Source organism: Trichomycterus rosablanca, chromosome 12 (genome assembly GCF_030014385.1).
Source record: "Trichomycterus rosablanca isolate fTriRos1 chromosome 12, fTriRos1.hap1, whole genome shotgun sequence".
Taxonomy (NCBI): domain Eukaryota; kingdom Metazoa; phylum Chordata; class Actinopteri; order Siluriformes; family Trichomycteridae; genus Trichomycterus; species Trichomycterus rosablanca.
In genome coordinates, this window is record NC_085999.1 from 6,269,449 (window position 1) to 6,281,711 (window position 12,263).

The following is a 12,263-nucleotide window of genomic DNA, read 5'->3' on the forward strand; positions in this document are numbered from 1 at the left end:
AGAGGCTGTGTGTGTGTGTGTGTGTGTGTTTCTGCGCGCGCGCACGCGTGCGTGTGTAAGGAGGAGACTCTCGGGATGCTTGGAGCTTGGCTCGCTTCCTCATCCAGAGCTCTGTTCTCTCTGTGTGTATCAGTATAGATGTGTGAGCGCCTCCACATGATCCTCACTCAGTCATTCACTCCCTCAGCCGCTCCCGGTCAGTGCGGAGGAACCGAGTCCACCTGCACAAAGAGATGCTGCTGCTGCTGCTGCTGCTGGAACCGAACTCCAACTCCAACCCGATCCGCGCTCCATCTTCCGCGATCTGTGTGTGTATCAGAGAGGCGTTTAAACCCAGGACGCGCTGTCTGTATCCTCATCTCCGGGCTTATTAACTTACAATAACAAAGCTGAATGAAAGTGGACCGGACTGTGTGGAACTAGCATGCTTTCAACCCGAAGGAGTGCGACCCGACCACGACTTTAACTTTAGTTCGGAGTAAAAGCGCGTTCGAACCTGAGACGCGGAGGTTGTTTTAATCATGCCTGTGCGACGAGGTCATGTTGCGCCGCAAAACACATTTCTGGGACTAATAATACGGAAATTCGAGGGACAGAGTGAGTATTAAATCGTGTATTTAATAGTTTTATTTCTTTGCTATGTTTATAAAGCACTCAGATCCAGTGTGACTGAGAGGTGCTCTGTTTGGAGACATGTATGTATGGGACACGTTTATGCTTTGTTAGTTTTGTGTACGTTTATGAAACAAAGGTCTGTTATAATCCCTAACACACTCACTCTGTATGAAATCTGTATAAACCTTTATTCTAATACCAGGTTTGTTTTATTAGGATTAACGCAAATTAGTGGAGTCTAGTCGAGAGAAAATGAAAGTACACAATGGCAGTGAATAGACGAGGAGTCAAAACACAAACACAAAGGTGCAGGTAGAAATCTGGCTGTACTTAGTACAGGGTGAACTACAGAACTAGATTGTGTTTTACTTCAATCATAGTATTTAAACCTTTTAACAAGTGAATATGTAGGGAATCTGTCTTCTTGTGATTTCTGAGCAGATTATGGTGAAATGGCAAATTCATAATATGACTAGGAGGAATGTATACCACCTTGTCCTGCTTGGTGTTTCATTTATTTATTTATTTTAATTATTATTTTATTATTGTTATAGACTTACTTTGATTGAATTGTTTTGTTTATATGTTTTCAGTATGTATTTCTTTCTAAAATCAAAAGTAAAATATCAACCATGGTATTATTAAGCCTTTTTCAGTTATAGTCTGTTGCAAATGTAACAGTGGCCTGTTTGTCTGTAAAAGGTGCAAAACAACTTAATAAATTACAAAGCAAATGATAAATTATTATTATTATTATGATTACAGTAAAGCTCACATATGTAGCTATTTAATATTAAGTTCTCTGCTTTGTAAGTGAAAACGACAAGCTTGCGAACAGTGCTTCCCAATATTTTTACAGAGCAGAGTAAACAAATTACCAATTTAGATTCGCACCTACATTATGTGACCAAAAGTATGTAATCATCCTCCTTTTAAATATAGAGTTCAGGAGTTTTAGCCACACCCATTGGTAACAGTGTATAAAATGAATTATACACAAGGCCGTAGCCATGAATTGAACACTGGGGGACGGGGCGGGGACACTAAATCTAATAAGGGGAGGGGGTTCCTGCTATTCGAAAACCTTCCTGCCATATCAACAACTGATTGGATATGGTAGGAATCCTAGGATTTTTTTTTTACATCAGTATATTGGGTGGGCATTTTGACCAGCTGAATATCTGGGAGGGGTGTGTCCCAACAATATATATTGTAATTATGGTCTTGATTATACATAAAAAATGCTTTTACCACACCAATGTGGCACTGTACACAAAGTGAAATTCATAAATACATACAGAACTTCAGTGCCTGCACAGAACCCTGACCTCAGCATCACTGAAGGCCTTTGGGATGAATTGGAAGGTCAGTTGTGAATAAGGCCTTTTTCTTTAATATCTTTGCCTGACCTCAGAAATGGTCTTATGACTGAATGAGTACAAATTCCCACAGACACTCCAAATCTTGTGGAAAGGCTGTGACGGCCAGAGTACAAATGGTTTTGAAACAAGCTCACGGTCAGGTGTCCACACACTTTCTGACCATGTAGTTTATGTAAGTAACAATTTATATTAAACATTAATTAAAAACTAAAACTTTCCAGGAACCAGGCTTCTCAGTGATGAATGAATTATGAACATAAACTGCACCAAAAACAAGCTTTTATGATACACGCATTGTAAATAGCTTTTTTAAGTGAACACATGCTCAACTTAACACTAGCAGAGATAACAACATATCACCTATAACACCTGTACATGTGAAAACTGTAATATTTAATGTATGTCAGATCAGGCACTGATGTTGGACAAGAAAGACCAGTGTTTTAATCAAAGAAAGATGTTTAGTAGGGTTACGGCGTCACTTTCTGCACAGAAACACAACCATGCTGGAACAGTAAAAGGTCTTGACTATTGGTCTAAAACTGGTTGCACTAAAGGTCTAAAACTATTGCACAAAACTGTTGGTAATGTATATAATTCATATAATTGATTGTAAACACCTGAACTCAATAATAAAGAGGTGTCTGCATTCATTTGGTCATTAAACCAACCCCAAAAGATTTGGTCATTTTTAATGATTTTTTTTATATAATGTATGAGTTTTGTGGTTTGTTAACTTTTCTGATTTGATAAATTGTTTTGTGTTTTAGGTTTTGTTTATTGTGGTTTGTTTTTTAACTTTGCTTTATGGTTTATTTTGTTTTATCATTTTATTTTTATGACTAACTTACGTTGCACATTATGGCCACGGTAGTAACTAATAGCACAATGAGAAATAATAGAGGTAACAGTATGGGAAAAGTGGGCAGTTAAGTGATATTGTGTTCTGTGGGTGGTGAATTGATAGGATTGTAACACACGATGAAATGTTTTAGTTTCCATCATTTTTTTTTTGTTTTTTTTTTTGGAACTACTTGTTACAGTTTGGACCAATTGGGTAAATGTCTTACCTGTATTTTAAATTCAATCATGTCTCCCCGAATATGTCTAAAATAGCAGTTGCAAATGAGCAAAGGCTCCAATTTAAGTGGTAGAGAACCAATGGTAACCAAAACTATTCATGCAGTGACATTTACATTTACAATTAAAGTTATATGATAAAACATGTACAGTGTATCACAAAAGTGAGTACACCCCTCACATTTCTGCAAATATTTCATTATATCTTTTCATGGGACAACACTATAGACATGAAACTTGGATATAACTTAGAGTAGTCAGTGTACAACTTGTATAGCAGTGTAGATTTACTGTCTTCTGAAAATAACTCAACACACAGCCATTAATGTCTAAATAGCTGGCAACATAAGTGAGTACACCCCACAGTGAACATGTCCAAATTGTGCCCAAAGTGTCAATATTTTGTGTGACCACCATTATTATCCAGCACTGCCTTAACCCTCCTGGGCATGGAATTCACCAGAGCTGCACAGGTTGCTACTGGAATCCTCTTCCACTCCTCCATGATGACATCACGGAGCTGGTGGATGTTAGACACCTTGAACTCCTCCACCTTCCACTTGAGGATGCGCCACAGGTGCTCAATTGGGTTTAGTCCATCACCTTTACCTTCAGCTTCCTCAGCAAGGCAGTTGTCATCTTGGAGGTTGTGTTTGGGGTCGTTATCCTGTTGGAAAACTGCCATGAGGGCCAGTTTTCGAAGAGAGGGGATCATGCTCTGTTTCAGAATGTCACAGTACATGTTGGAATTCATGTTTCCCTCAATGAACTGCAGCTCCCTAGTGCCAGCAACACTCATGCAGCCCAAGACCATGATGCTACCACCACCATGCTTGACTGTAGGCAAGATACAGTTGTCTTGGTACTTCTCACCAGGGCGCCACCACACATGCTGGACACCATCTGAGCCAAACAAGTTTATCTTGGTCTCGTCAGACCACAGGGCATTCCAGTAATCCATGTTCTTGGACTGCTTGTCTTCAGCAAACTGTTTGCGGGCTTTCTTGTGCGTCAGCTTCCTTCTGGGATGACGACCATGCAGACCGAGTTGATGCAGTGTGCGGCGTATGGTCTGAGCACTGACAGGCTGACCTCCCATGTCTTCAACCTCTGCAGCAATGCTGGCAGCACTCATGTGTCTATTTTTTAAAGCCAACCTCTGGATATGACGCCGAACACGTGGACTCAACTTCTTTGGTCGACCCTGGCGAAGCCTGTTCCGAGTGGAACCTGTCCTGGAAAACCGCTGTATGACCTTGGCCACCATGCTGTAGCTCAGTTTCAGGGTGTTAGCAATCTTCTTATAGCCCAGGCCATCTTTGTGGAAAGCAACAATTCTATTTCTCACATCCTCAGAGAGTTCTTTGCCATGAGGTGCCATGTTGAATATCCAGTGGCCAGTATGAGAGAATTGTACCCAAAACACCAAATTTAACAGCCCTGCTCCCCATTTACACCTGGGACCTTGACACATGACACCAGGGAGGGACAACGACACATTTGGGCACAATTTGGACATGTTCACTGTGGGGTGTACTCACTTATGTTGCCAGCTATTTAGACATTAATGGCTGTGTGTTGAGTTATTTTCAGAAGACAGTAAATCTACACTGCTATACAAGCTGTACACTGACTACTCTAAGTTATATCCAAGTTTCATGTCTATAGTGTTGTCCCATGAAAAGATATAATGAAATATTTACAGAAATGTGAGGGGTGTACTCACTTTTGTGATACACTGTATGTCATGGCAGTTATGTAATTTTAATGATTTCTACAACTTAATAAGTTTGTGACAAAATCTGCTGGGCTAAATCTACTTACAGCACACCTAATATTTGTTCTCTTAGCATTTTCACTACATTATCTTGCTTATGGTTGTCATCAATAATCTTCTGGCATAACTACAGTACTGATGTTTATTTTCCGCCCTTATTTTGTATGCCCATGGACAAACAGAATAAGGGCTTTTGAGGTAAACGTTCTTCTTTATTATTCTGCTCACTTCTTGCAAAATACTACCAACATTTTGCCTGACAGTATCTACAGTGTTGCTGGATTTAAATGTCTCTCCTTTTCAAAACTGCCATCCCTAACATTTACAAGTTTATGTAAACTTTTCACCTAAACTTATTTGTTTTGGTATCTCATATATAAGCAATATAAACTATATTTGTTTTAGTATCTCATATATAAGTATATGTAATACTGTATAACATTCATTACTGGTGAAAATGATTGCATGGAACAATAAAACCATCAAATGTGATGTGAACACCAGACTACCTTACCGATTTGTGAAAATTTTCATAGGTGTTTTTGTGTGTCAGTGGTTAGGTTAGACGATGAGTCACTAAAGTGACTGAAAGTGACTGAATTTTTAACCTTGAAATCCGATTTCCAATTCAAATACTGCCAATACACATGCAAATGAACTTAATTTAGGCAGGGCTCGAATTCTACTTTTTTCGAACAAACATTTTGGTCAGTGTAATTGCTTCACACAGCTGTGTTGTGAGGTGAAATTAAATAATAGAAATTACATTCACAAATACAAAGTCAGTGAATCTGAATGAGTTTGCATTCCACAATAGTCACGGTTCATGCAATTAGAGACTCGTGTATTGAAGGTTTGAAAGGTGTCTGAGCAGGGTAAAAGAAAGAAGGAAAATTGCAGTAAATGAAAAAGTGAAGTGTGTCAGACGTCATAAGCTGGGTTATTGAGCAGTGTTCTTCAGCCAGACCCACTAAAATGCTACAATTGCACAATAAGAGCAAAACTAATTATGTATACTAATTATACTCATTATTTGCTGTAATTATGACAAATTATTTCACTACAATGCCTTAATCATGTTCATTTCACTTAATACAGATTGGCTGTACTTTTACATGCTAATGTTTATATAAATATGCATTTATTTTATTTTCATTTATTTTCATTTTTTCCTCATTGATTTTTACAGTAAAAAAATTAAGCACTTGAAACACAATAGCTAATTTTTCTGTGCTTGTTTGAGAAAAAAACAGCATCTAAAATTTTTTAAATAAATTATTATATAATTAACATAATATAGCGTGGATAGTCTAAAGTAGGAGGGGGCTATTTGCACATAACAACATAATGTAGAACTATGCTTCGGCACTTTACATCTTGTTATACTTTTAAAAGGTTCATACACTAATGCCGAACGTATGTTGACTTCTAATCATAAGCTTGTTAAACAACCTATTCCAATGACTATAAAATTGTCCTGTCCCCTCCATCTCACTTTGAAGCTATGACAGCTTCCACTATTCTGGAAGTTCTTAAGCTTAAACATAATAAAAGTGGAACACAATGTGTCTGATTTTCATATGTACAATTTGCTAAGTTCACTGTTTACGGAAAAAACTAATAAAAAAAACCCACCAGATTCTGACCTTGGCTGATTCTGATTTTTTAACCAGTAGCTTAGTTATTAATCACTTAAATAGTTATGTAAAAAAGTAACATTTGCTGTTGTGTTCTCTACAGATAAGAATTTTGTCATAGCCAATGCACGAGTGCAGAACTGCGCAATCATCTACTGTAATGATGGATTCTGTGAGATGACCGGTTTCTCCAGGCCAGACGTCATGCAGCGGCCCTGCATCTGCGACTTCCTGCACGGGGAACAGACCAAGCGGCACTCCATCACCGAGGTCGCCCAGGCTCTGCTGGGATCAAATGAATGCAGGGTGGAGATCACCTACCACCGCAAAGATGGTATGTCTCGGCTATAGTGTTTGACTCTGAGGCGCTCAGACTTGTTTCTAGAGGACACTTGAATTAGTGAGTTAGATTCCGAATGGAAGGCAGATAAGAGAATGGAAAGAGAAAAAAGAACTTCTCAGCGGTAAAAGCTTTTTTAGTGGTAATGTGGCATCATTACCCACCACTTTGTATAAAGTGTAAAAGCAAGAGAGTGCTAGTGAGAGACTAACCCTTTTTATATTGGTAGCAGGGCATCTTATAACTATGGTGATCTTGATCCCTTTCTCCCTTCCATCCTTTCTGCTAATCTGGTTTCATCCCATAATATGTCATTTTATCAGAAGCCTGCTTTCTACCAATGTGTGCACTGAGGCGAGTACAGCTAGAACACTAATGCTATTCGAGATGGGCGTTATAGATAAAATCCTCTATTACCGTGTACTTTATTTTTATCACATTAATAATACACAAGATGATACATTTTTGTAGAAAGGGTTACTTTTTGTTAGTTTTTTTGCTTGATGTCAGATATTTAAAAACTAAAATGTGATCATGTAGCAAATGTGTGTTTTTTAAATACAAACTGATTATATTCAGGAGTCTTGAATGAATAGAACCTCATCTTCTGTCAAGTTTCCGGATTCCCTTACATGGATTTTATGTACAGCAGTTGATTCGTACATTTGATACAAACAGCACTGTATTGAAATTATTTACAGCATAAACAGTAAAACAGTATAAACAGAAGATCCAAACCTCTACTAAAAGACTGATTTCTGTTATTAAACTGTATATATCATCATATACTTTACCCCTAAATGGGAGCATGTTTTCTTATATCCTCAAATAGATTCAACCCCATTCTCTAGATTTTTACACACCCATCTAAAAGTCTATCAAACTGCATACACACATCTGTTCTCAGAATCTCTTCATAAGCAAGCTCTCAGTTCTTAGCATAGGTGTCTGCAGAGCTCCCACAAGTGCAACGGTATATTGCTTCTTTTACCATACTGAAATATTGATTAACAATTGCATATAGTGTTGCCCTTAGTCTGCAGGGTATGGGTCCAGAAATGTGAATCCAGGTTCTATTTGATATTCTGGTTAATTGCTTAAGTTTATTTGAGCCGATTGACCTTGGGTTATTGGCAAGTCAGTCATTTGCTGGCAGTTGAATTGACAGCTCATCTGTTTAATAGTTCATGCTTAACTTTGCTTCAGGGGAAGGTTACTTTATATAAATAATGAGATACATAGCTGAGGGAGCATTCCATACAGCACAAGAGAACTTTTAAACAATCATGCCAGGCTAGGAAATAAAACTGGAAGTGCAGAATAGTGGAACTATTATCACTGGCTTGGGCAGGTAGAGCAGCTATCAGCTGAACAACTGCAATTTAGCAGCATCCAGCACAGATGAAGGAAATAAGAAAAAAAAGAAAGTTATTTTTGCTGTGGAGCTTTTGTTACTGCTGGTACTGAATCTTCATAGGGAAAAAATACACAAATTCCATGTGGCTAACAAGAGCAGCTGGATATTTTTGCGGGCATTCCAGCAAGCAATCAATTGAAAAAGTGTTTACTGCTTGTGGTGACTATTTACAATAAATATATGAATTATGGATGAGGAGGATTAATAATCCAATGTTCAGTCCAGTGGAATTCAATAAAGATAGACAGGGCTAAAGAAACGGTGACAAGTGCTTTTAGCAGTGAATCTTTATATAGACAGATAGAATTATTTAAGATGCTGGGTTTTAGTTGTAGCATGTATTTCAAGGAAACACTGCAAATTGATTTTTTACTTTAACATTTTCATCACTTAGCAGAAGCTTTTATCCATGATTTACAATGCTGTGACAGTATACTGTCTAAGCAATTAAGTGTCAACTGTCTTGCTCAAGGGCCCAACAGTGGCAACCTGGAATTGGTGGGGCTTAAACCAGTGACATTTCGATTACTAGTCCAGTACTTTAACTGCTAGGCCACCTTAAGTGGAATCCTTATGTCACTTTAGGTTTAAATTCATGGGTCACTGCCAGTTCCTAGTAAAAACAAAACCCTGCACCCTTCACTGATAAGGCAAAACACAATCCGGAATTTCCTGGATCTGCCCTGATGCAATATTCATGCTAGCCGCCCTGTGAAACCATCCCGGTGAAAAGAGGATACTTTTGTTTATCTGTCTCTGAAATAAAGTTAAAGGAATGAAGATGTTTGTTGTGTAATGAGCTCCACTGACAAGTAAGGGCTGTACAGCATGGAGATGTCAGTCCTGAGCTGACATAATTGACTCATTATATCTGCAGGTCCTGACACCCCATCTCATGAGTTCAGGGATGGATTTTACCACTCAGTCTTTTTCAGTCTATACTGAAGTGAGCATAACAAAACCGATAGAGGTTTGACAGAAACTAGGGCTGGCACGGTCCGATATTGGCCCAAATTACTGGATCGGATATTGGAAGGAAAAAAACTTATAATTCGATCCGATACTGTTGCTTAATGTAAATAACACTTAATGTAAATAAGGCCATTTTTTGTGTGTAAAGCAAATAACACACAAAGATACGTTCCAGCAGAGTGCCGTTTATTGCCACTCACTTGGCAACTGCCGTAACAAGGTGCATCATTAACATGTGCCACTGATCTACAACTCATCTGCAACAGCCATTCAGAAATTAAAACACACTGATCTACTTCAACTTTTAGCATTTTAAAAAATCATCTACTACTGCCACATCTAAAAACACTGTTTAAACACAAAATCATCTACTACTGCCACATCTAAACACACTGTTTAAACACAATAAAAACTGCTTTATAAATGATAAATCGCTCACCTGAGCTAAAGGTGTCCCGGCTTGGAGATATCTCACATCATCAATGATTAATCCATTAGTGTTATGAAATAAAACAAGCTACACCATTTTCCGTTTAGCCGCAGACATCCTCTTCAAAATCCAGCAGGGTTTAATCATCTAAAAACGTGACAGAACTTTAACGGAAAATCTCAACTCTGCGTCAATTCTAATTGGTCCATCACATTTGATTGACATCCACATCTTCCAATTGTAGACACTTTGGACGACACGCCGTAAAACGAGATGTGTCACGTGAACAACAGCTCGAACGTGTGAAGTGAAACCAAAAATGCTGCTAAATGTTCTGTGTAAAAGTTAAAATAAAAACAGCAGTTTTGCATAAGTGTGATGTTGTCGGTTCTGTATTTATTCCTTTAGAATATTAGTTTCACAGTCTGAGCGTTGTTATTTAGATAGCTAGTTTAACCATGGTGCAGTGAGACGTATTATTACTGCTTAGTTGTTTGAGAGGAGAAATGATGGTATCGGATTGTATCGGCAGATACTCAGTTTGCAGTATCGGTATCGGACATAAAAAAGTGGTATCGAGCCAGCCCTAACAGGATCGCTAGATTGGTGTAAAAACAACAAACTGTTCATACATGTGAAAACAAAAACTAAAGATATTTTCACACTTGTGAAGTGTGTTCATTATCGGAGAGCATCATTCTGTTCTTTAGGATCGTTTATCAGCTGTGCAATTGGTCATAAAAATATGAATGAAATAACAGGTTTGTTATTATAATATTCTCATTACCATGTAAATTCGAGTGTAGAAGCATGTGTGGCATGTCCCATACACTCAGAGGATGACTCAGGTCTGAACCCTTAATTTAATAATGAATTTTCTATTTTATTAGTGCACCTTTGCTTACTGTGCAAGTGTGCTGTCAAAAATAGTATTGGTGCTGCATAGCTTCAGGAAGTTAGATTTAATCCTTTCTGTGGTTACTGTATGTGAGGAGTTCCTCTTGTTGGATGTCATTCTACAGGACTCGGCATGCTCCTCTGCCCATCTCAGCTGTGATGAGGTGAATAGACAGACCCTCCTGCAGCTCTTGATGAAGTCACAAAGAATTAACTCGATCTTGCAAACCAGCATGCAGATGTGACACACTGTCGTTCACGAGTACAGGCGCAGCGACGCTCCCCACTGCTTACGCTGCACTGCTGTTCTTCAGACATCCTCAGACAGCACTGGATTGCAAATAACCAAGCTGCCTCAAATGAACTGTGTCCTGTTAAATATAAAAACCTAAAATAACTATATATGTATATGCCTATATGCCTTGTGGTTTTTCTTTTGGAGTTGAGATTCTTCAAGCATTTCCATATTCTTTATTTTGACAGAAATCATAGAAATGGAACTGGATTTAGGGCTCTTTAATCAGAATGCTGCCAGAAGGTTTGATATGTCAGGATAATTACTGATGAATTACAGCTGCGGTTTAGGAAAAGTCAAGACCAGAAATGAAAGTAGGGGTGAGTTTGGGGAATAGGAAGGTGAAAAGCAAAGACAGACAGATTAAAGGTGAAGTGAGAAGAAACTGGAAATGATATTAATGATTCTGTTAAGTGTTGTGGCTTTATTGATGATCCTGCTTGATACCTTCTGACACAAATGAAAAGAGGGACCCACAAAAATGAGGAATTAAAAGATCATTATTAATTAGAAACCTGTCAAACTGTTTGTAAACCCAAGTGTAATACTGTACCTGAAATGGTTAGAGGAACTCAGGTGTGGTAAAAACACCCTAACCCAATCCTTGAATATATACCATATAAATCCCTTATCTCTTATTACCTTTGTTTTTTGCCATGGACAATAGTTGATGTGTAACTTGAAAAGACATTGGGCTAATGTGTGTGTAACTATGTTGCATTGTGTGTAATAGTACATAATGTCTTGTAACAGCAGAAAATGATACCGGAGCTATGTAAGTGGAGGAGCTAAAAAAATAATGGGTTGGCAACTGCCATGCTATTGCAGGGCTATGTTGATGACGAAACGACATGTGGTGAGCAAGGGTGCTGGGTTTCGTAATCCCTCATTTAGGACTCTTCGGCGGACCCACAGTGCCAGCCTCCACTGTCCACCACATTTAATGGTAGTGAAGAAGCTGTGGGGGTTTACGCTAGGTGTGCTTTTTGAAAGCCGGATGGTTGCTTCTGAAAAGACATCATCATTTATTTATGCAGTGTAGCTTCTTTGGTTACTTCTGCTGCTGTTGTAAAACAATTATCTGTTTGGTTCAGCCAGTGGGTAAGCATGTTGAGAGTGAAGACTGATGGACAGGAGTGAAGGTCTGAATTAAATTCATTCAACTAGGCAATTACTTCTACATTAATGAGAGTGTAGACAGATGCTAGTATGTTAGTATGGAAAACAGTTTTATTTGTCTTTATATGGATTAAGATTGATCACTACTTGTAGATAAGTAAAGAGTAAATATTCAGTTGTATGTATGGGTAAAGTTCTCACACCCAGATTGCTTCTTGTCACCTGCTTGGGGGTCTTACAGACTGCAGTATTGCATGTGGAGAACCACACACTGCCATCTGTGATCAGCTGCCCCTGTGTAG

At 38.4% G+C, this 12,263-nt stretch overlaps 1 protein-coding gene across 1 annotated transcript in view; it reads left to right on the top strand.

Annotated features, from left to right (window-relative positions):
- Window positions 1-521: 521 nt before the first annotated feature.
- The window catches only part of LOC134323874 (potassium voltage-gated channel subfamily H member 7-like), a 71,862-nt gene continuing 60,120 nt past the window's right edge, over window positions 522-12,263 (top strand). Inside the window, exons 1-2 of the mRNA XM_063005435.1 lie at window positions 522-597; window positions 6,595-6,825. Coding sequence (XP_062861505.1) covers window positions 522-597; window positions 6,595-6,825 — 307 coding nt within the window. The remainder of the gene's footprint in view (window positions 598-6,594; window positions 6,826-12,263) is intronic.